The sequence below is a fragment of the Leuciscus leuciscus genome (genome assembly GCF_965113295.1).
Source record: "Leuciscus leuciscus genome assembly, chromosome: 11".
In the NCBI taxonomy this organism is placed as follows: domain Eukaryota; kingdom Metazoa; phylum Chordata; class Actinopteri; order Cypriniformes; family Leuciscidae; genus Leuciscus; species Leuciscus leuciscus.
This window is the reverse complement of record NC_138735.1, coordinates 26,200,891-26,222,940: the sequence shown is the minus strand read 5'-3', so window position 1 is coordinate 26,222,940 and position 22,050 is coordinate 26,200,891. Positions and strand designations below refer to the sequence as shown.

Genomic DNA, 22,050 nt, shown 5'->3' with positions numbered 1-22,050 from the left:
ATCTGTAAGAAAGCACGAGAGATGCCCTCTAGTGGACATGAACGGTACACTGCATGTCAAAAGGCATTCAAGGAAGGGTAGCCAAGATTTCTTGTAAACACAAAAGGATAAAAAATAAATTATGTAATCTTCATTACATACTGTATATATAACATATATAGAATATACATCATATCTCTCTCTATAACTAATATAAAGTTGATAACAAAAATAAATGTATTATTAATTTTAGTTAGCCTACTGCTACAACTACTAGGCTACTACTACTACTGATAAAAATAATAATAAAAAAATAAAAATTTTGTTAAATGTTTTTATCAATAATAATAAATATTAGTATAATACTACAGTAGGTGTAATTTACTCCAGTTTGGTGTTGTGTTTCTGATCTAGGATTCCGTGACGTTGCTCTCCGTGGGTTCTCCGCTGAGGTGGGATTGAGAGCGGAGCTCAGTGCGCATGCTCAGAAGGGAGAGGTATGGTTGAAAACTCGCAGTCCATCGCGCTGAGCAGAAGAGGAGCAGAACAACTAAATGTGACTTATCTGAGCATCATCATCATCACATCTGCGCCTCCGGGAGACAAAGACGAGACGAACTCTAAAGGAGCAAACAACGCGATCAGCAGAGCCTCCCGGAGTGATATGATATTATTATTATTATATCTCTCGACGTGACGACTGTTTGCCTGCCTCTAATGTTTCCATCCCACTGAGACCAGAGGGAATTATTCCTTCTTTTGTTCTTTATTTTTTTATTTTTTTTATTGACTATTAATAAAAGCAAGCAGCCAAAACGATTAAATACGGGTCATTATGGTTTTGTTAACACTGAATAATAGAAGAGGGTTGAATTGCTTGTGCGCGCAGTTCTTGCTGTGGATTTTATGTGCTGTGGACGGTGAGGAGCAGCAATTCAGTGTGGAGGTAAGAGATCCACACAGGAGATGATGATGATGATGATGATGCTGATGTCCTTCACATCTCTATGTTCATAACAAACCCTGCGCTGGACTGAGCATTTTTGCATGAAAACTTCTATGCAATTCACGCTTTGCACGTTAATCTCCCCATAACACACCAATTCAAAGTTTATTAAATGATAACAATACTAGCCTAAGAACGCAGCAGGAATGGATTGTCTTGTTATTTCTGAGACTTGTTGGTGAATGCTTACTATATTACAAGACCGAAGGTGTATTTATAGGCTACATAACTTAATGTAAACATCTTAAGTATGTAATAATGTATCACGCATTTGTGAAATAAGGGGTCACACTCACAGTCTAAATTAGTGTTCATGTTACAGTGCAATTGCTTAGTAATTAAAAAGCAGCATGCAATGTTGTGAAGCGTACACTTTTGTAATGCATTTTAGGCTATTCTCAATCTAATTGTTTATGTATTCAAAAACATAGAGAAGTGCTTGTTTAGTTGCACCTCTGACTTATTGTGTGGCACACTTCCATAATTCCAGTCCAGAAGCTTGTATATTCTCTTTTCCTGCTGCTCTGGACACACAAACACACACACACATACATTGAGGTTTGTTCTATTGGCACAATCTGATTCCCGAAAGGGCGGAATAAATCAACTCTACATGACTTGATATCCGGCCAGTAACCAGAAGAAGTCAACCTGTCATTACAGCCTAAATATTGTAACGGTAAACATGCTGTTACAGTTCAACTTTTCATTTTTATTAGAAATGCAGCATAGAAAGCTTTCGCCTTTGAAACGTGCCAACATTATAAAAGTCCGCTGTGAATTTACAGTCGGTCAGAAGTTATGCTCAAATGAGACAGCTGTTTGTGTTGTTTGGAGTAGTGAAGTGTGTTCAGGGCAAAGTTTTTCTCCATAGTTTATAATGACTCAAGCGCTGGATGGTGTTGCAGAGGCAGACCGCCTGTTTATGAGCTTGACAGTTCTGTCAGATGCCCTTTATGTCTTTAAGGAGCCTAAAATCTGCGGTAAAGCAAACAATAGCTTGAGACGCCTTAAATTTTCATTCTGACAACTGGTATTCTTTCTGTCTCTTAGAAGATTGCTATTTTAGACCCTTTGAGATTAGAGGCTTTCTCAGGACAGCAGCAATTCTGTAAGATTTTACAGTACCGTGTACTTTGAAGTCTCCAGTCACCATGTATTTAAGCACCCAGTCATATAAATTAGAATTTTGAGACAACTCAATGAGAAGTGAAGTGGAAAACAGATTATATAAATCAAATCATCTTGATACAAACTTCTTCACTGGACTGACTTTGATTTCTTTAATGACATCTATGATTCCACAGAGAACCTTTAAGATCTTCACTCTTAAAATGAAAGGTTCTAAAAGGGGTTTTCACAGCGATGCCATAGAAGAACCATTTTTTGGTTTCCCAAAGAACCTTTCGGTGAACAGTTCTTAAAAGAACCATGTTTTTTCCTTTTGTGCAGTGAATAGGTTGCATGGATGTTAAAGGTTCTTCATGGAACCAGTGATGCCAATAAAGAATCTTTGATATTTTTTTTTTTTAAGAGTATAGAGAAAAAGTGTTCTTCAGATTATTAAAATACTCTTCAAATTAAAAAAAATCTTTCTTTTAAGAACTGTTCCCTCAAAGGTTCTTTTGGGAACCTGAAAGGTTCTTATATCCTTGAAAAAATACCCTTTCCGAACCTTTATTTTTGAGAGAGTAATTGATAGTTTACTCAAAAATGAAAATTCTGCCATCATTTACTCACCCTCATGTCATTCCAAATCCGTATGACTTTTGTTCTCCTGCAGAACACACACAAAAATGTCTCATACAATGAAAGTCAATGGGGTCCAATGTTGCTTGGACCCCAACATTCTTCAAAATATATATTTTTTGTGTTCAGCAGACTCATACCGGTTTGGAATGACATTAGGGTGAGTAAATGATGACAGAGCTTTCATTTTTAGGTGAACTATCCCTTTAAGAAAGCCTTGTGGCATTCAAACATTGAATCTGCCAGGGTAAAAGAACATAGAGCAGACAGACAGAATGCATTTTCCACTTGTCTGATGTTATAAACGGACGCTGATGTAAAAACATTGAAGTTTATTGGCGCGGTTTGGCTTGGTATGGTCTGCTGGTGTGGCAGTGGCAGAGGTTTATATTGGTAGCTTCCTGTGCGCACACAAAAATACAGGGGTAAGATGAGTCTCTGTCTTTCTAAATGACGGATCTGTGCGTTAGCCGGAGTTTAACCTAAATCTGTCCAGGTTTTGATGGCGGAGCAGCGGTCGGCTGACATTCTGACCGTCTCTGTGGGACTGAGGTCAGGAGCTGATTGGTCACTGGGAAACAGCATCACATCAAATATCTGCCGACTTGTGTTCCACACGATTAACACTGTTTTACCAGACACATTTAACTAGTTTTATTGCGTTATGGTTCAATATCTATTCAAATGTACAATGCACACACTCCCAGTACAGTAGAAAAGGTCTCTCTCTCTCTCTCTCTCTCTCATGCTTGCTCGCTTTCGGTCTCTGTGTGTGTGTTTTGGAGAGAGACATTATTAATAGTGTGACAGACAGACAAAAGAGGGATTTAACTAGTGTGCAGCAAAGGCAGTGAGGTGTGTTATAAAAGAAACCATTGACAAACTATTTGGTCTTTCAGAAAGCCAAATTATTAAGAGCTGACAATGGACATGTAATCTTTTCTTGGCAGTTCTCGCGCTCTCTATACGTATTGCTCTCTGGAGGTCTTTACGAGGCTTTCAGTTGAAGAATGGCCTCCCAGAACCAGCCGAGAAGTTATCTCTTGGGGACACAACTGATTTATTTTTTTAATTAAAAAGAAAGATTTATTAAATGGAAAAAGTTGTATTAATATAATTCGTTTAGATTATGGGGCGTTATTTCATTCATTGTATAGATTTAAGTCATCATGTGTTACGAAAAAGCTGTAAAATAGCGCCAGAGCTGTCAGTCAACAAAAAGCGTCACTGTGAACAGATAAAGCTCTGTCTCACCTCTCCAACAAAGCCGTATTCTCTGCAGAATGACATGTTTGGATGATGTTTGTCACTTCGTATAACATGATGTGTGTGTGAATAGAGTTCAGGTTGAGTTCAGCCCCCAACTTTCTATGGCAGTGTCTTTCATTTTTCTAATGTTACGTTAAAACAAGAGCGAATGTTATTTCTGCCGCCATGGCCACAGTGATTCACCCCCAAAATACACATGCATATGCACTGGATGTATAGGGCTGGGTGATATTATGACCCTTTTAATGATATTAAATATATATATGTAACATAATATTTATGTATTTGCTCTGAAATGACCCAAAAGTGACCAATCTTTTTGCAATATATTTTACTGAAACATTTTAACATGTGAAAAACACTATGCTGAGACTTCCATTAACGTTCTTGAGTGACAAGATCACGCAAACAAGTTACTGATTTGAACTGATTCACATAGATAAATTGAATCAAATAAAATATTTTGTAAATATTTATTATATTGCCTAGCTCTAATTATATGCCAGTGTTTTGGGGATAAAAAATATTATGTGGAGACATTCATGAACATTTTTGAGTGATTGAATCAGAGCTTAACTGATTCATATAAATGCTGATTCATATAGATGAATTGAACAAACTCTGATGCTACTTTGAAAAATCAAAGATGCTACTAAAACTGTTTTAAAGCTCTCATACTTTAGAGTCATAAGACAAAGAAAAGACTGTCATCTCAAACATTTCATAAATATTCAATATATCACCCTGCCATAATTATACATTGGGGTTGAACAATATGCGGAGTTAAATAAAAAATTAACACTCTCATTCTGACAACCAACACATCTCACTCAGACATTACAAAGTATTCAAAATATCACCTAGCTCCTAGTATGCCAGTGTTTTGGGTTGAATATGTCAGATTATAGGTCTATATTTAGATAATCTCTGTATCACATTATTCCGAGGCACGCTTTGGATTTTGTCACACTCATACAAGCCACTTGCACATATAATACACACACACATATTCTCTCATGCTCAGCTCTCAACGCAACACACGGCTTCAAAGAGAATACACAATGCGCAACTCATCCCATAAGCCCTTTGCTTTAACTTTACATGTGTACTAGAGGCCTTGAGTTCTGTCTATTTCACTGCCTGACACTTCCGATCACAAGAACCCTTTGAATAATGGAGACATTTGACTTGGTCGGTTTTGTTCCTGAGTGCAACATTAAAGTCTCTTTTGATGGCGCATTGAATGAACAGAAGCTCAAATGTTCATTAGATCGTGTTTATACATTTGCAGTGTTTGTGAGCGGCGTTTTCTGTCTTGAGGCCTACTGTGGACATGAGTCGATTGTTGACCTTTTATCAGCTCTTTATACACCAGATCATCCTATGTGTTTGCATGTTTGTGTATATGCATCAATGCATGCATGCTTTGTGTCATCATGTGTATTTCCAGGAAAGATCGTATAGTGCTCTGTGTTTCATGAAGCATGTTGCGTTCACACATGGTCTCTCTGATGTCAGTTTGGCTCTGTGCTGCGAGCAGATTTTCGCTGTGGAGGGGACGACACATCCGTCTGTTTATCTGTCAGAATCCAGTGAGAACTAAAGCGCACCAACCCAAACACAGTCGCAAACCTAACGCGTGATTCTGTCTGTATGCAATGCCCTATTTCTAGCTTTCTTACTCCCCGGACATTATTTTCGTTCTTTCTGTCTCACTCACACCGTTCCTTGCTGTTTTCCTTGGCGTAATGTTTGTGTGCTGAAAGAGACTGTTGCTCTTCAATCTTTAATGGCACGGGTGATTGCTGGTGTTGAACAGACGCACATGACACTATCGGCCCTCTTGAGATGTTTGGGGTTTTCTATTGACACCGTTGGGACCTGGAAAAAATGTGCTTGCAGCTCAATCCAGTGATGACTGGATGCCAAGCTCACTTCTATAGCACAGCCACTGACTACACTGTAAAAACGAACAATGTGGTATTTCGACATGACCCTGACCCTTGAAAATGACTTTTGTTGGTGGAACCGAAGGTAGTCAGGTTAATTCAGTCATATTAAATCATATACATTTTTTTGACTGGACAAAATTTTTCAAAACCATTCACGTTTTACAGTGTACTGTATATTTAAAATAACATAAAACGACACTACTAATGATACTGTCAAATAAATATAATAAGAAATTTGTATTTATTTCGTTTTTTGGGAGAAATATGTTCTTTTAGATTTCATGAGGTTCTGTATGTGTGGAATACCCGAATGATTTACTACATTTGCCAAAAAATGTGCAGTACAACAGGAGCACAATGTGTGAAATACTGTTTTCCTCAATGCACTGAACTGAAATTGACCTTTCATTTCAAGTGTGACGAATGAAATGGAAGCAAAAGCCACAATGTTAACATCTAATCCATGCTTAATTAATAATTTAAAAAGTCAAAGCATAAGACATGAAGAAACCCAGCAAGCAATAGCCGTCATTTCACCGTCTAGGTTATCTATAGACCCGCTATAGTCCAAGCTATGAGTAACCCACTTCTAGCCAAAATAACCTTGAATTTGGTTACATGTCGTTTTTGACAAATAACTGCGACTTGTATGATATTCCATCATGTAAACAAAGTCAACAGTGATTACAAGGTGTTTGGTTTCATTTCTTTGACATGTTCTATGCGTAGCCTGTGCATCTATTATTGGGCTATAGTTAGGCATCTATTAATTTTTCACTGATTGACAGCCCAAATTTTGTCTTGTTTTAGACTAGACGTCAGGGCTGTGTTTTGACGGCTATTCAACGTCTTTTAAATGCAAAATTGCTTGCTGGGAATGAACTTAATTAATTAATCATTTAAAAAGTCAAAACATAAGACAATAATTTAGCATGCCACAGGATTTGTAGCATACTGCTTCACATATACTATGAAATATTAGAACATACAGTACATACTAAGCAGTATGCAGTATGCTAGTATTCAATTCTGAACATGTAGCAATAGACACAAACCTCTCTCTGGAGGGAATGAACTGCGAATGAATGAAAATGTTTTGTTTGGAACTGGGTCGAGAGGTTAAAAGCATGCTAGACCCGTTATAGAACTGTGACATTCTCTGACATTTGGCCAAAACAGTCGGCAGCGGTTGATGGAGGGCATGAGACGGAGGGGGTAGCCATGGAGATCCCTTGTGCGATATGACGGTTTGGTATGTGTCCGGATTAATAATTTAGTGCGTGTGAAAACGGATACCAGAGAGCGATAGCCCTTACACACACACACTTACACTCATTTAAGCACAAGACTAGTGACGCAAGAGATCCGTTGTGTCTGGTGTCACAGCTCAGCTAAAACACACATCAGTTAAGCACCATTGTATGTGCTTTGAAACACACATATATAACACGTATGTATGTATGGAGGCAGCAAAACAGTCATGACGACTCAAATTGCATGCTGGGATTGGAGGTTATATCACACAATAAAATGAATTAGCCTTGCAAAGCCTTCCAAATGCCCATAATGATCTAGTTGAATTATCTGGAAAAGTTCTGAGCAACTTGATTAGGAATTGCTAAAATAGTGACTGTTTTCACTCAGGTTTCCTCAAACACTCCCCTCATCTGCCATTGGTCAATGTCCCGTCCCAAACTCACCCCATTGGTTGAGCCAATGTTGCTGTTGCCGGGCTGGTCGGGATGCTCAAACAAACAATTTTTTGAAAGCACCACAGAGCCAAACCTTTACACTTACACTAAAAAAATTGACATTTCACCTCTAAAGATGAACAAAGGATTTCACAGGATAGAATCAGAAGTTTTTTGACTATCCAAACAACAGTCACTTATTTATCTGTTATCTATATTACATCTGTACATGTTGCCATGGTCCCATCCTCTCTCTGAGGGTTTCTCGTTGCTAATGAAGCATTAGAACGGCATTTAGGGTTCAGCTTTGATGTTTCAATGAGGCTAATTAGGCCTCGTTTGGATTATTAGCTAGTGATCCATGAAACGCATCAGCTCTGAAAGTTCATTGGTGTGGTTCAGCGATCAGAGTACGGCATCAGGTCTGCTCCGGCCTGAATCATGTCATGTGTGATTTTGGTTGAGCTTTTTGGACTTCAACAATAAAGTAGTAAAAAAAAATTGCACAATCACAATTATTATCCTGATTAATGGTCACATGCCATTTATGGATCAGGTGATTGGCTCAAAAAAGTTTCCACAAAAAAGTGCCTATGAGCAAAGATGACAGCAAGCAGCTCATATACTTCCAGAAAGTCCTGCAATAGCCAAGTAACTGTCATTGAGATGAATGGAAATGTTAAGGATGTCTTTCTCATTGACCAGCTTGCTATTCCAAACACAGAATGAGTTGAGCACTGATTGGTTACAAAAATGAAAATGCATTTAAAATAAACTGAAAAGGAACAGTTTCCAGCAAATCTAACAAACCGGGAATGAATGGGTTGGGAGATTTAAAGGTAGGATAGGCAATTTTCGGAGAGGCTAGCACAGTGTTGGGAAAGTTCACTTTCTACATGAACTAGTTCAAAGTTCAGTTCACAAATTTTAAAATGAACTAGTTCAGTTCATAGTTCAAACTTCAAAATTTTTAACTAAAGTTCACAGTTCCAAAAAATGAACTAGTTCAGTTCTTTTTTCCATATGTTGCTGCGAGCTGTTATTTTTCAAAATTATTGCCACAGCCCATATAAAACCACAGACAGCAATTATGTTATCAGTTTTAACACTGAAACTATGCGTCAGATTTCATCTTCATATCCAATTTTAAAATCCTTATCCAACCAGGGTTTACATAGCATTGAGGGTAGGGTTGCCAACTAAACAATCGTGCATGGTTCTTTACAGGAAAATGAGGGACACTCAAAATATTTGTAGGCTATAGGCTAGGGTCATTTCAGATTCGTATGTGTTTAAAAGGTTTTCAGACAACACATTTGTTTTGATTAAAGTCATATTACACACAAACCATAGTTCAAAATAATAGCATTTATCTGAAATAGAAAGCTTTTGTAATTATACACTACTTTTAAAGAAATTAAAGAAATGAATAGCCTACTTTTATTCAGCAAGAACATTTATAATGTTACGTTTTTTTTTATTTCGGATAAATTTACTTTGAACCTTTTATTCATCAAAGAATCCTGAAATTTTAATTGTAATTTTTAAAAAAAAATTTTTTTACATTAATAATAATCAGAAATGTTTCTTGGGCAGCAAATCACATCAGTATATAATTCCCTCAGGACGATTTCATGCTTTCTTGCGTGGCTGGATGTATGTTGGTGGACTCACAATAATCACGTTGTTTGAATTCGTTAAAACTGATTTGCCGAAATCAAAACCCAGTCGGACAGTGAAAGGGATTTGCCGTTAGCGCGAGTCCGGATAGAAGCGACCAGACAGCGGAGGATTCTGTGCGCAAATCAAACAATGATTTGTCCCAAAATAATAATTAATTCTCAATTTAGAGTTTGTTATTCGTATGGTCTGATGCGCGTGAGTGTGGACTGTGATTGGATGATGACCGGTGTCGTGATCAAGTGCCGCTGTTGTATCAGATTCAGTCATACATCAGTGGTTAGATCAGCGTCAATAAACGGGACAACGGAGGTTCCGAACGGGACAAATACATTTCTATAGAAATCTTGCACCCTTTTGAACGAAGTTAAACTGAGAGAGCGTGCCGTTCACAGACACCAGAATGAACGAGTTCACAGTAACGTTCATCAGGCAGTAATAGAGTACGTTCAGTTCACGTTCGCCCAAAATATGAACGAGTTCATGAACTATCGTTCAATGAACGCGTTCAGGCACAACACTGGGCTAGCAACAGTGAGCTAGCTTTGAAAGCATACGATCCCACCCTCCCTTCAGAGCGTCTCCAAAGCCACGCCTCCTTCAAAACACATGAACGCGCTCAGCAAGGAGCAAACAAAAGCATCACGAGAGACGGCGTTAAACTACCTCATGTCACAAAGCACATAATATTACAATAATAATGAACATAAACAACTTAAAGAGCTCTGGACCAAATTCAATGATTGGATGAACATTTTATGGTCCTACACCTTCCACAGACGATATATATATTTATTACATGGCTTGGTTGAATTCTAATGTAGAATGGGGTCTGTTATTTCTTGATAACAGAACCGCTGTTAAGTATAACACACCGTTGCCATGAAAAACAGAGCGTTGCTATGGACGCAGGATTCTGACCGTAGAGACGGAACGGACTATTTTCTTTAGCGGAAGCAATGCAATCGTTTTTAAATCAATAAACTCCTTTTTAAATCAATATTTTTGGTCAAATTATTGATTTATTTGGTAGGTAGCCATGTAATAAGCGGGATAATGTAGCGCGAGGCGGTTGTTGTAGCGAATACAGCTTTGCGTCGGGGTCCTGATCAGCCTGTCGGGGTTGTATTCGCTATAACAACCGCCTCGCTCTACATTATCCCTTACATATACATATAAATACATTTAGACCACTTAACTTAGTGATTGCTATCAGGATGTGAAGAGACTTTCAACCAGCATTACAAAGAATGTTTTCTGGAACAAATCACATACCCTGCCTTTAATGGTAAAACGTTGAATATCTGGGCTAATAACTGAAAGTTTGTAGGATTGGATTGAACTGCAAATGTGTCTTTTTGTTAAAAAAAAAAAAGTGTATAGTAAGGTGCTTTTGACAACAGCATCTGTCAAATAAAAAAAAGTCAATCTCACCAAAATACTGTATAGGCGACATGTATGCCCAAAAGCTTTTTGTTAATTTGCGACACAGTCCACATCCAAAGAGCCTATGTATTTTGTGTCCTGGTTGTGGTTTTTAATGGCCCAAATCTTCTTGAAGCTGCACCAAACATCTTAAGCGTTCCAAAATCCAAAACCACCTCTCTCCCTCTAGAGGTCCCCGGGGGTAAAAAGTCCTCAGAAAACCTCTTCCCTTCTCTTAAAGACACAGTAACTTAGAATAAATATGGCCAAATGTACAAGTCATACACTTTACCACATCACAGAATAATCCATAGTATATAATATATATCTTTGAATTAATCTGTCTTTACTGTGTTAAATGTGTTTCTGCTCTGATATGGAGTGATTGACAGAGAAGTGTAAGAAAAACATTGACCTGCTGTGTGGAGTTCAGCTGTCTATCATGAGCAGGTAAAAGAGGGCATATATCACAGGAAAACTGAACGAGTAAACGAGTTAACACACCAGTGAAGGCTGAACCCAAAGAGCCAAACAAACATCTTGAATTATCCTTCTCTTTTCTTTCGCTCGTCCTGTGTTTCGTTTTTTTCCCCTCGCTAATTATATGTGGTGTGACAAAGCAAGTGCACAGTATGTGAATGTTTGAATGCCAGCTACCATTCTATAAATCTCCTATTCGGGCAGGAGAGCGGTGTAGTACATTTTAGGACAAATGAAATACTGATGACTCTTAATGTAATTAAATGATTATGATTGATCACATGATTTCGATATCGATAAATAAATTAAATACAGCCTCAAAACTTTTTTTATTATTATTTATTTATTTTATTAATTACTATTATTAATTTTACACTATTATTTCTAAACTAATCTGTGACCAGTTTGTAAACCCCTGCCCTTTAACACTTGTTTTTTAATTAATTTATTTTGTATTAATTATTATTACTATTATTACCATTATTAATTGTACACTATTTTTTCTAAACTTGCCTGTGAACAGTTTGGAAACCCCTGCCCTTTAAAACTTTTTTAATTATTAATTTATGTTATTAATTATTATTATTATTATTAATTTTACACTATTTTTTCTAAACTTGTCTGTGACCAGTTTGTAGACCCCTGCCCTTTAAAACATTTTTTTTATTATTAATTTATTTTATTAATTATTATTATTATTATTAATTTTACACTATTTTTTCTAAATGTGTCTGTGACCAGTTTACAGTTTAGACCAAATGTGTCAGGTACATAAAGTCAACCCAAATTAGCTGTTTACCCATTGTTTAAAGATGGAGTTTGTGATTTATGCTCCACTACTGGCAACAGCATTGCAAAAGTAATGATTTCAAACAAGTTTCCATTGATTTGGACAAACAAATAATCCCACAACACTGGTTAAGCCAATGTCGTTTTGCCTAAACCAGTCATGCCTTTCAAACAAACAGATTGCAGTTCTGTTTGGTGCCAGAAATGGCACACTTCACTTTTAAAAAATAATACAGCCTTTCTAAAACCTTGCCAATATTTAACGCAATAATGCACCATACCTCCCACTGATTAAGTTGAGGTTCACTGTGTTTATTTATACTCGTGGTTTTTGCCAGGATTTGAGGTCTTTTGCAACCTTTGGGGTTTTATTGAGGTTTTGAAACAAAGCCTGAAAATGTGAAGCGTTGGGCGTAGACGCTGGGCAGCAATAGCTGTGTTGCGTTGTGCAATCAAATAATGGCACCTCTGCACAACGCCGCTCACGAAAAACGTGACACGTTCGCCGCTCTGGTTTTGTTTCCTCACTCACTTCAGGTCTGTGCATTATGCAACACCTCATCACTTATGTGTTTGTGAACCTGCACTCGCATAGATCCACTTGGATCCTGTTCCAACATCAAATTAGGTAATGATTTTTATTCATGAAGTCAGACTTTCAGTGCCAAATGCCTGTGCCAGGTAAAAGCATGATTCTTGTGCGGGGGTAAAAAACCTCTGACGATAACAGATCGCTGTTGAGCTAACAGGATGCTGTGAGTGAATGCAAATACAGGATATATTAGCAGAGTGTTACACTTTCCTGGCCAGACATGCCATTGGCCAGGGGTGAAGGTCAACCAGTAGGCAGAGGGAATTCTGTGAGGAAATTCTGAATGTATTGGTCAAGTTGGCAGGTCTCTGTGTGTTATACTGTACATATTTGACCCCTAAATCATATCTAGAGGACAATTTAAATGCTCAGATGTTGCTCTTTCATACCTCATATAATAGATCTAATGGAATTCTCCACTCCAGTATCGCCATTGTCAGATGTTTCTACTAAAACTTGTTTGTAGAGAAAATAAAATAAAAACAGAAACAAATGAGACTGCTGTCAGTACAGTAAGATTAAACTTGGAATGTTGGAGTTTGATATAATTTGATAAGAATTTTTTTAGTTTATATTGAAATAGTTGTGATTGCAGACTTCGTATCTTGGTGAATCCGAGCACAGTTTGAGACACTGTTGAGATGTCTCTTTTCTGAAACTCTGGACACATTTACTAAGGTGATCATGTTGATGATGTTGATCAACTATTGAAAAATAGTTTTCGGTAATTAAAATAAAACTGATATAAATATTAGATAACGAACTTCAAACTTTAATGAAATTAAAAATGTTGTCTTGGCAGCTAACTTGAAATAAATAAGTTGAAGTACCAAAATTACCTTATCACTTCACGACCACTAAAAAGTATGTTTTATATAGTATGAATGTGTGTAGTATGAATGTAATCTGGATGAACTATGTTGTCATTATCATGTGACCTACCAGTGTCTGTTGTGTCACTTCACTGTCATTAATAAATCCTGTCCTGTGGCCTCATGGGAATGTAAAGTGTCCATCGAATGCACACTTCAGAACCTCACCAGAAGTAGTAGGTCATCCGGGTGCTTTTTGCCTACTCTTTTATGAGTACTGTGAATTTAGACATACTTCTTTTGTCACATACTGTGTTTTGCCTACTATATAGTAGGAAAGTATGCGATTTCGGATGCAGCCATAGTGAAGGGTAGGGTTAGTGGTTGGGACGGGATACGCGATCGTCAGCACCACCGTAACTTCCGGTCTGATACTGCTGTCCTCAGACTCCTGTGATGTGTGGTTCTGCAGTCACCTGACCGCTACAGGTTCCTTTAGGCATTGAGAGTGATGCCATAAAAAATGCATAATTCCCAGTGAACAGCTTCAAATAGAACGTCACGTGTTATCATCTCGAGACTATAGTAATCACGCCATTGCGTGAACGCAGCATAACACACCTCAGCTAATTACCCTTGTGATGCATAACACATAAAACAACTTAAGTGAATCAAGTCCTTTGATTACTAAGTGTGTAATGGAGATATATTCATGTGACTGTTATATACTGTTTTAAGCTTTCTGCCAGGTACACAGAACAACCTGAAGTTGTTCTTTATTCTTACTTGGGCTTGATGAATTCTCAACATTCCTGGTAAATAACATAAAAAGGTTGTGTGGCGTTGTGTTGAAGTCTTAAAAGTTAGTAACCTAATTTTCTTCAAGATTGGGCCTAACTTTTCGAAGTCAGTTACAGAAAAAGGTAGTTTGGACTAATAATCTAAATCTGAAAAGTATGAGTGATTACCTCTTGTATAACTGCTAGTTGGTCAAACTAGTTATTACAACACAGTCTTAAAATAGAGGCTAAGTTTATGCAACTGGCCCATTTGCTTTAAAGTATAAGTACATACTTGTGCATTAAACTCCTTAACATGATTTACCAAAGTAGATTGTGTTCCTGTATCAATTTCCTTGTTGACCACAAACAACATTCGTTTCAACCTATCAAACCTTATTTTTAGAGCTATCATTCCCATTGATTTTATAGGATTGGTTGCCTTATGATTGTTTGATAGGAAAGTTATTACAAATAAACTATGTTGATCCAGGAACGTCATACTTGGGTAAATTGTGTAATGCGTTTTAGTTTAGTATGTCATAAAATTAAGTTTGCCGGCTCCAGTACCTTTAAAAAACAACTACAATGCTGAATCTCACATAGAAATGTCTAGATCTGATCTTATTTCACCCCAAAATTAAAAGCATATGAAAATTATACTTGCCATATTTTGCATAAATATCATCCTCATTACAGTAAGGCAAAATAAATATAATTCTCATTACTGAAAATGATCCACAATGGAAAAATCTGCTTCATTTTCTTTATGAAAATATAATTAAAAGCACAGAAGGTACAGGAACTCAGTTTGCTCAGTTTAAGATATGATTAAATATAAGCCAGTTATATCTTTGCACATGGGCTACAATGACTCATTTAACTGTTTTTCTTAATGCAAAGTTTTATGAAATTTTTTTTTATATTTATTTTTTATTATGTCGAATTCTGCTCATAGGGGATGAAACAACTAAAAACACCATAACACCACTTGCTCAAGGAAGTTGTCAATTATTTTATATCCTAACATTATCTATTCTACTAACCAATAAAACGACCATCAACAGCCAATCAAAATTCAGCAGTTGAAATTTGACACCAAAACAACTACAGGATCTATGATCATTTTGGCATGTTCTCCACATGCGCTTGGATCAGAATAATTGCAGCGTTTAGCTTTATTTTCATTTTTTCGTGTGGTTTTGGGGTGAAAAATGACTTTCTTGAGAGTTTTTGTTAGACTCACACCACAATACCTTTTTAAGAGCCAGATGACCTTAATGTACAGAGCAGAGGTGATTCACTTCTCTTTAACACAGCCACATGGACTTTAGTAAAGGGCACATTAGGACAGGGTTGTTCTTATAGCCAGAGGAGAGATCTGAGCAGAACTACTGAGGTGATGATTCACACACACACACACACACACACACACACACACACACACACACACACACACACACACACACACACACACACACACACACACACACACACACACACACACACACACACACACGTGACGTTGGGTTTCCATGTTTTATGGGGACTTTCCATAGACGTAATGTTTTTTATACTGTACAAAATGAAATATTCTGTCCTCTAACCCTAACCCTACCTCACAGAACACTTTCTGCATTTTTACATTTTCAAAAATCATAATTTAGTATGATTTCTAAGCTGTTTTCCTCATGGGGACCAAGGTCAAAAGTGACTTGTATCACTATCTTTGTGGGGACCACACACACACACACACACACACACACACAGTGTCATGATGAGGGTTGTAGAGTTGTGATGAATTTGGCTGTTGGCTGAAGGCAGCAGATGGGTCAGCAGAGGATCCGTGTAAGCACTTCCTACTGCTTCTCTCTGGCATTAATGAGAAAACCACTTCAAAACAAACTCAACGTTCTTTTTAATCTGCTAATGGCAGTAACGGTAGCAGCCGCCATGTTTCTACAGAAAACTCTTTCAGCATGAGTTAGTTCAGCTATGCTAAAATAATATAATTATATCTGGATTATGTGTAGACTTTTAACTGCATATATAATTTGTTTTTCACTCAATTTCATAAGAAACTGTCAGAATGAGTTATTTTAGCTATGCTAAGAAAAAATTATAATTCAGTTATATTAAATTATACATACACTTATATTATATTATATGTACTACAATGTTGTTGTGTACAAATGTAAATAGTAATTTATTACACATTCTTATTATACGCGATTCTGATTGGTCGATTATGGAATTTTGTTGTGAAATCTTTATGGAAGTAATGTGTAATGATCGAACTAAAGTCTCTCTCTCTCTCTCTCTCTCTCTCTCTTTAAGGCTTGGCTGCAGAGGTATGGCTACCTCCCTCCCACAGACCCCAGAATGTCCGTCCTGCGGTCAGATCAGACCATGCAGTCTGCTATCGCTGCCATGCAGCGTCTCTACGGCCTTAATGTCACCGGTGAACTGGATAAGAACACCATTAAGTGAGTAGCAGTTACACTCTCACTATAGCTCCCATATTGACTGATTCTGGGTCAGAAGTTTAAGATGATGTTGTTCTTCTCAGAGACTCTTTAACATTGCTGACTGTGCACATTGCACAACAAAATGCCCATAAGTGCCCTTAAGGTGATTGACCCTGTTGAAAAGACCAAGATGGATGCCAGTTTGGTTACCAATCATGAGGTGTTTTTACCAGCAGTGGCGCTAGCAATACAGGTCATGGGTTCAATGTATGAACTAATACAATGAATGCAAAGTCTCTCTGGGTTAAAAACATCTACCAGATGCATACATTTAAATTTGAATATTATATAGCACCAGCTAGATCAGTGTAAACCAGTCTGGTCCAACTTGAAAATTTATGCTGGCCTAATTTGATCATTTCAGTAGGGTGAAAAGATGGGAAATACCTGATTTAATTTCAGAAACGTCTTCGCAAATTGCTCAAAGCTCTAAAACACAACATGATAAATGTATTGATAATATAAAATGTATAGATCTGTATCTTCTGCTTACTGAATATGATGTACAGCAGTGATTCCCAACCAGGTGTAGAAGACATTTTTCTAGATTAGTGTTATTAAAAGGTACTTGAGCCTTTGTGATAAGACGGAGGAGCTTTATATGACTGAAAATGTTGGGAAACACTGATGTACAACATCTAGCCGCTAGGATCATGGTGATTTCATAACTCTTATGTATTGTTTTGCTTCCTTTTTGCTTCGGCATAGTGATATCACCATAAGGTGAGGCTGATTCTTCTCTTGTGATTTGTTTTTATGCATTCAAAACCAAACTTGTCTCTCTCTCTTTCTCTCTCTCTCTCTCTCTCTCTCTCTGAACTCTATTGAAGTTGTTCTTAGCAAGATCAGAATAAGAGGAAGCTGATTTAGAGTATCATAAAATATATATTAGTGATAGTGGAAAGCATTCATTAGCTGATATTTGGCTTCTCTAGACATTGGTATTGGATATTGAAAACAAGTGGTCCTACTGCTACTAAATGCAAAAATACAAAGTAAGTTAATTATACCACAAATATAGTTTGACATGATGTATACAAACTTTAAATTTGAAACCTCATGGAATTTGAGACGTTATTCTGGAATGCTAATTCATCAAGGCCCAGACAGGCTGAATGTCATGAGTGAGAAGCAATGCATTATTAATGAATCTACTTCTTTCTCTCTCTCAGCTGGATGAGGAAGCCAAGGTGTGGGGTGCCAGACCAGTTCGGTGGTGCCTCGAAATTTAGCGTCCGAAAAAGACGTTACGCCCTCACAGGGCAGAAGTGGCAACATAAACATATCACATACAGGTGAGCTACAAAAGCACACTTCCTTTGTGTGTGTGTGTGTGATATGAAATGCATTTCTTGTTCTGAGATTTCTGCACCAAAAAAAAAGAAAAAAAATTCTTAATCAGTATTTTTGTCTCGTTTTCCAGTAAACATCTTTAAAACAAGATCAATTTACTTAAGGATCAAAATTGCATAAGACCCTAAGACTTGGTTTCAGAGAAAGTTTTTCTTTTCTTTTAAGCTTAAATCTAACAACTAAATCCATTTGCCAATGGGGTAAGAAAAACACACTTAATTCTAAATATATTCTCTGAAAACAAGTCTTAATATTTGATGTAATTTTGTTTATCAAGTATAAATGTGTCTTGTTTTAAGGATGTTTAAATGTGCTCACTGACAAAACGACACTAATACTGATTAAGAAAATGATTTTTGCCAGGCCAGCAGCAGTGCTGAGATAATTAGGCTGTCAAGATTCTTCTCCCTCACCTCACTGTTCGCCTGCCAAACTGCCTTCACTCGTCCTAAATCACTCATCTCTTCCCCTCTCCCAGCTGGCCTCACTCCCTCTGAGTTTACAAACCTTTATTGGAATGACTGTAAAGGATCAAGTTTCACTAAATCATTCGAGCCAAATTATTTAAAGACTACATTATATACACTACCAGGTTCAACTTTATTTAAAGGTGTCATTGTTACAATGTAATTATACATTTAATTACTGAGTAATATTAATCAACAACATGTACTTACTATAGGGTTAGGGTAGGATTAGGATTTAGTTGAGGGTTAGTTGCATGTAATTGTGCATAATTTACTGTTATTACTATGGTAAGTAACATATGTAACAAGGACACTGTAAAATAAAGTGTTACCCACTACCATTTAAATGTTTGGGGTCAGTAAGATTACTATGAATGCTGTTCTTTTTAACTTTCTATTCATCAAAAAGTCCTGAAAAAATTGTATCACAGTTTCCAAAAAAATATTAAGCAGCACTGGTTTCAAATATGATAATTGTTTCTTGATCAGCATTTTAGAATGATTTCTGAAGGATCATGTGACACTGAAGACTGGAGGAATGATGCTGAAAATTCAGCTTTCATCATGAGAATCAGAATCATGTATTGCATGTTTTGCCCTACATTGTTCTTATATGACATCAACAACATTGTGATTTGTACAGTATCGTTGTGAGATGTATTATTCTTACATGATGCTCTATAAAAATTTGATAATCCCACGGCTTATGTATGTATGACCTATATTCAAATATAACTGCATTACATTTGCCCTTAAAATAATTTGAGTATTGCGTGGATGGGTTTGTGTGACGGACGCGAAAGAAAAAGTCCCCGAAAAGCAGACCAATTCTCCTAGAACATAACAGATGTTTATCCACCTAAAAAAGTAGTCCCACCTGATAAGGATGTGTAACAGCGTAACAGCTCGAATAACAAACATTCTTACTGAATAATTCATGTAAGTGCTTTAACAAAAAACAAAAAAGCTTTATGTTTCTGCTTTTAAACTCTTCGGACCGCTTTGGCTGTCAGCAAGTTAATATAAAGGCGTTTTGTAAACTGATGGACACGAATAAATTACAAAAGACCATACAGTGTACCAGAATACTTTGATATGATGTAAATCAAACAATATGGTATACTGAGGAAGAGAGATTGAGAAAGAGAGAGAGAGAGATTATGATTATGTAATGGAATGCAGCTTGGTGGCTTTAGGCAGGAGTTTGTGTTTGTGTGTGTCTGTGTGTGCGTGTGTGTGTGTGTGTGTGTGTGTGTGTGTGTAGCCAGGCTGAGCAGATGGGTAGGCAGATGTTCCCTTCAGCACTCCCTGCTCTCTGTCTTGATCCAGACTGTACCACCCTTCACCTTCCCCCAACCCTGGATCATACCATGTGAACACACACACACACACACATACAGAGCCCTCTCCTCATCCTCATACTATAACAAGCACAAATAACATCACTGTGTGAGTGTGTGTGAATTCGCGAGTGTGTGTGTGTGTGTGTGTGTGTGTGTGCTAATTGAGTTGGTCTCAAAGCAGTCTGTGTTCTCATAACCACTGACACACACAGTCGTTCACATAACTGACATGGTTTCAGTATCGCCAGCAAAAGACTTGGAAGAACAAAGCACAGTGTTGTGTATTCAGTGTCCAGGGGACTCTTTCGTGTGAGCCCTTGTGTTTACATGGGTTTAGACGGTATTATACCACAATTTGTATAGTAACAGCATGTGTAATGAACAAAACTGTTGTTGCCTTTCGATTTGGCAGAAGCTCATCTGGGCTGGGTAGAATATTTTCAACACCAAACGAACACTTTAAGATATTTAGGATTCAGTATGAGCTCTGTGGACAGCTTTTGTGGCATAATGTTGATTATGAGAGAAAATAGCTTGTAATTTTTTTTTTTTTTTATGGTTGCAATAACACACTTTCATTGGATGTATATCAGGCCGGCATCTTTTTCAAAATATGACTAGATTTTTTACAAATATTTTATTAACATATTACAGGTATATGTTTTTTTTTTCTTCAGTGGAAGCAAATCAAGCCAGTATATAATTTAAAAATATTAAAATGTTTTTTTTTATTATTATTATTATTATTTTTTTATTATTATTAACATTTTTGTTAAAACACTGGCCTGGCATTAACTGTGTTTACTTTGATCTATAAAGTCTAAATCTATAGAATTTACTAAATTGTCATTTTTAAATGTTTTTTAATAAATATATATATATATATATATATATATATATATATATATATATATATATATATATATATATTTTTTTTTTTTTTATTTTTTTTTTTTTTTTTTTTAACTGTCAAAACTTTCAAACAAGGCCTTCAAACAAACTGATTCTGAAAGGCACACAGCTCTGCGTTGTATAGAGGACAGTATCCTTGCTGTTCAGTTTTCCTAGTGGAAAGACTTCTGGTGGTGGTGTAGTCTAGTGGTTAAAGAGCTGGGCCAATAGCCAGACAGTTACAGGTTCAAACCCCAAAAGAGGTGATATATGAATTATAACCATTGTGCCCCTCTGACATACACTTAACCCCTACCTGGCGTTATGATTTAACGTGGTTAGATTGTGGGAACGATTTCCACTGGCACTGTTCATCAACCAAGTGCTTTTTGGCATCCAAACCTGATGCAAATGTATGCACCTTTTCTCAGCGATTCTTTAACATCTACTGAATCAACTCTGTATGTAGCAGATGAGAAGCACTGCTGGAAGTTTTGTAAGACACCTCGCACTCCGTACAGATAACAAGCTTCACGGCAGCTGAGCTGAAAATCTAAGCCTGGAGAGGAAAAGAAATATATGAAGGGTCATGAAGTTCAAAGACGGGATTATGATTTCTGGGAAGTACAGCTGAGAAAGAAAAATACATGAACAGTGGAAGCCAGATGTTGATCTAATAGTTTGCTCTCACAGACAGAACAACTGTATGAGGATGATATCAAACCCCATCCTGCACCACCTGGAGGGAATGGGAGAGAAATAGAGATAGAGAGCTTAGGTTTCCCTGAGATATTATGTCTTGTAAATATTTTAAGAGGCACAGCTTTAATAGAGTTTAAATTCCTCAGCACATTTGAGCAAACAGCTGCTACTGAGTTGATAGAGAGTTTTGGCTAATACACAGACACTAGTACAACATACCCAATATTACACTTAAGTATGAGTCAAAATCTGCTAAGGGCTAATTAAGTGTAACAAATCATTTAAATTTAAACAACATTTGATCAAACTTTGATAATTGCCTTAATCTTTTAAACAATACATTTACAATGCAATAGATTTGATAAAAATCACCTGTCAAGTTTATAAAATGGCCTACCGTTATATTACATCAGCATATGAGAGTCAAATTGGACGTCTACAGGACTCATCTCAAGATCACACATTTAACAGTTCATTTATTGCTGAAATTATGAAAAAGGATCAGTCAAGATATCATTTAATTATTGAAAATATTCAAATCAGGAGTGCCAGAGTTAGAATGT

At 36.8% G+C, this 22,050-nt stretch overlaps 1 protein-coding gene across 2 annotated transcripts in view; it reads left to right on the top strand.

Annotated features, from left to right (window-relative positions):
- The first annotated feature begins 451 nt into the window (after positions 1–451).
- Positions 452–22,050, top strand: part of mmp16a (matrix metallopeptidase 16a (membrane-inserted)) — a 64,193-nt gene continuing 42,594 nt past the window's right edge. Inside the window, exons 1-3 of one of the 2 annotated variants that reach the window (XM_082183669.1) lie at positions 452–925; positions 16,541–16,689; positions 17,904–18,026. In XM_082183669.1, coding sequence (XP_082039795.1) covers positions 815–925; positions 16,541–16,689; positions 17,904–18,026 — 383 coding nt within the window. In that variant the 5' untranslated portion in view covers positions 452–814. Of the gene's footprint in view, positions 926–16,540; positions 16,690–17,389; positions 17,455–17,903; positions 18,027–22,050 lie in introns of those variants that run through there. The other variant, XM_082183670.1, reaches the window with a different exon arrangement.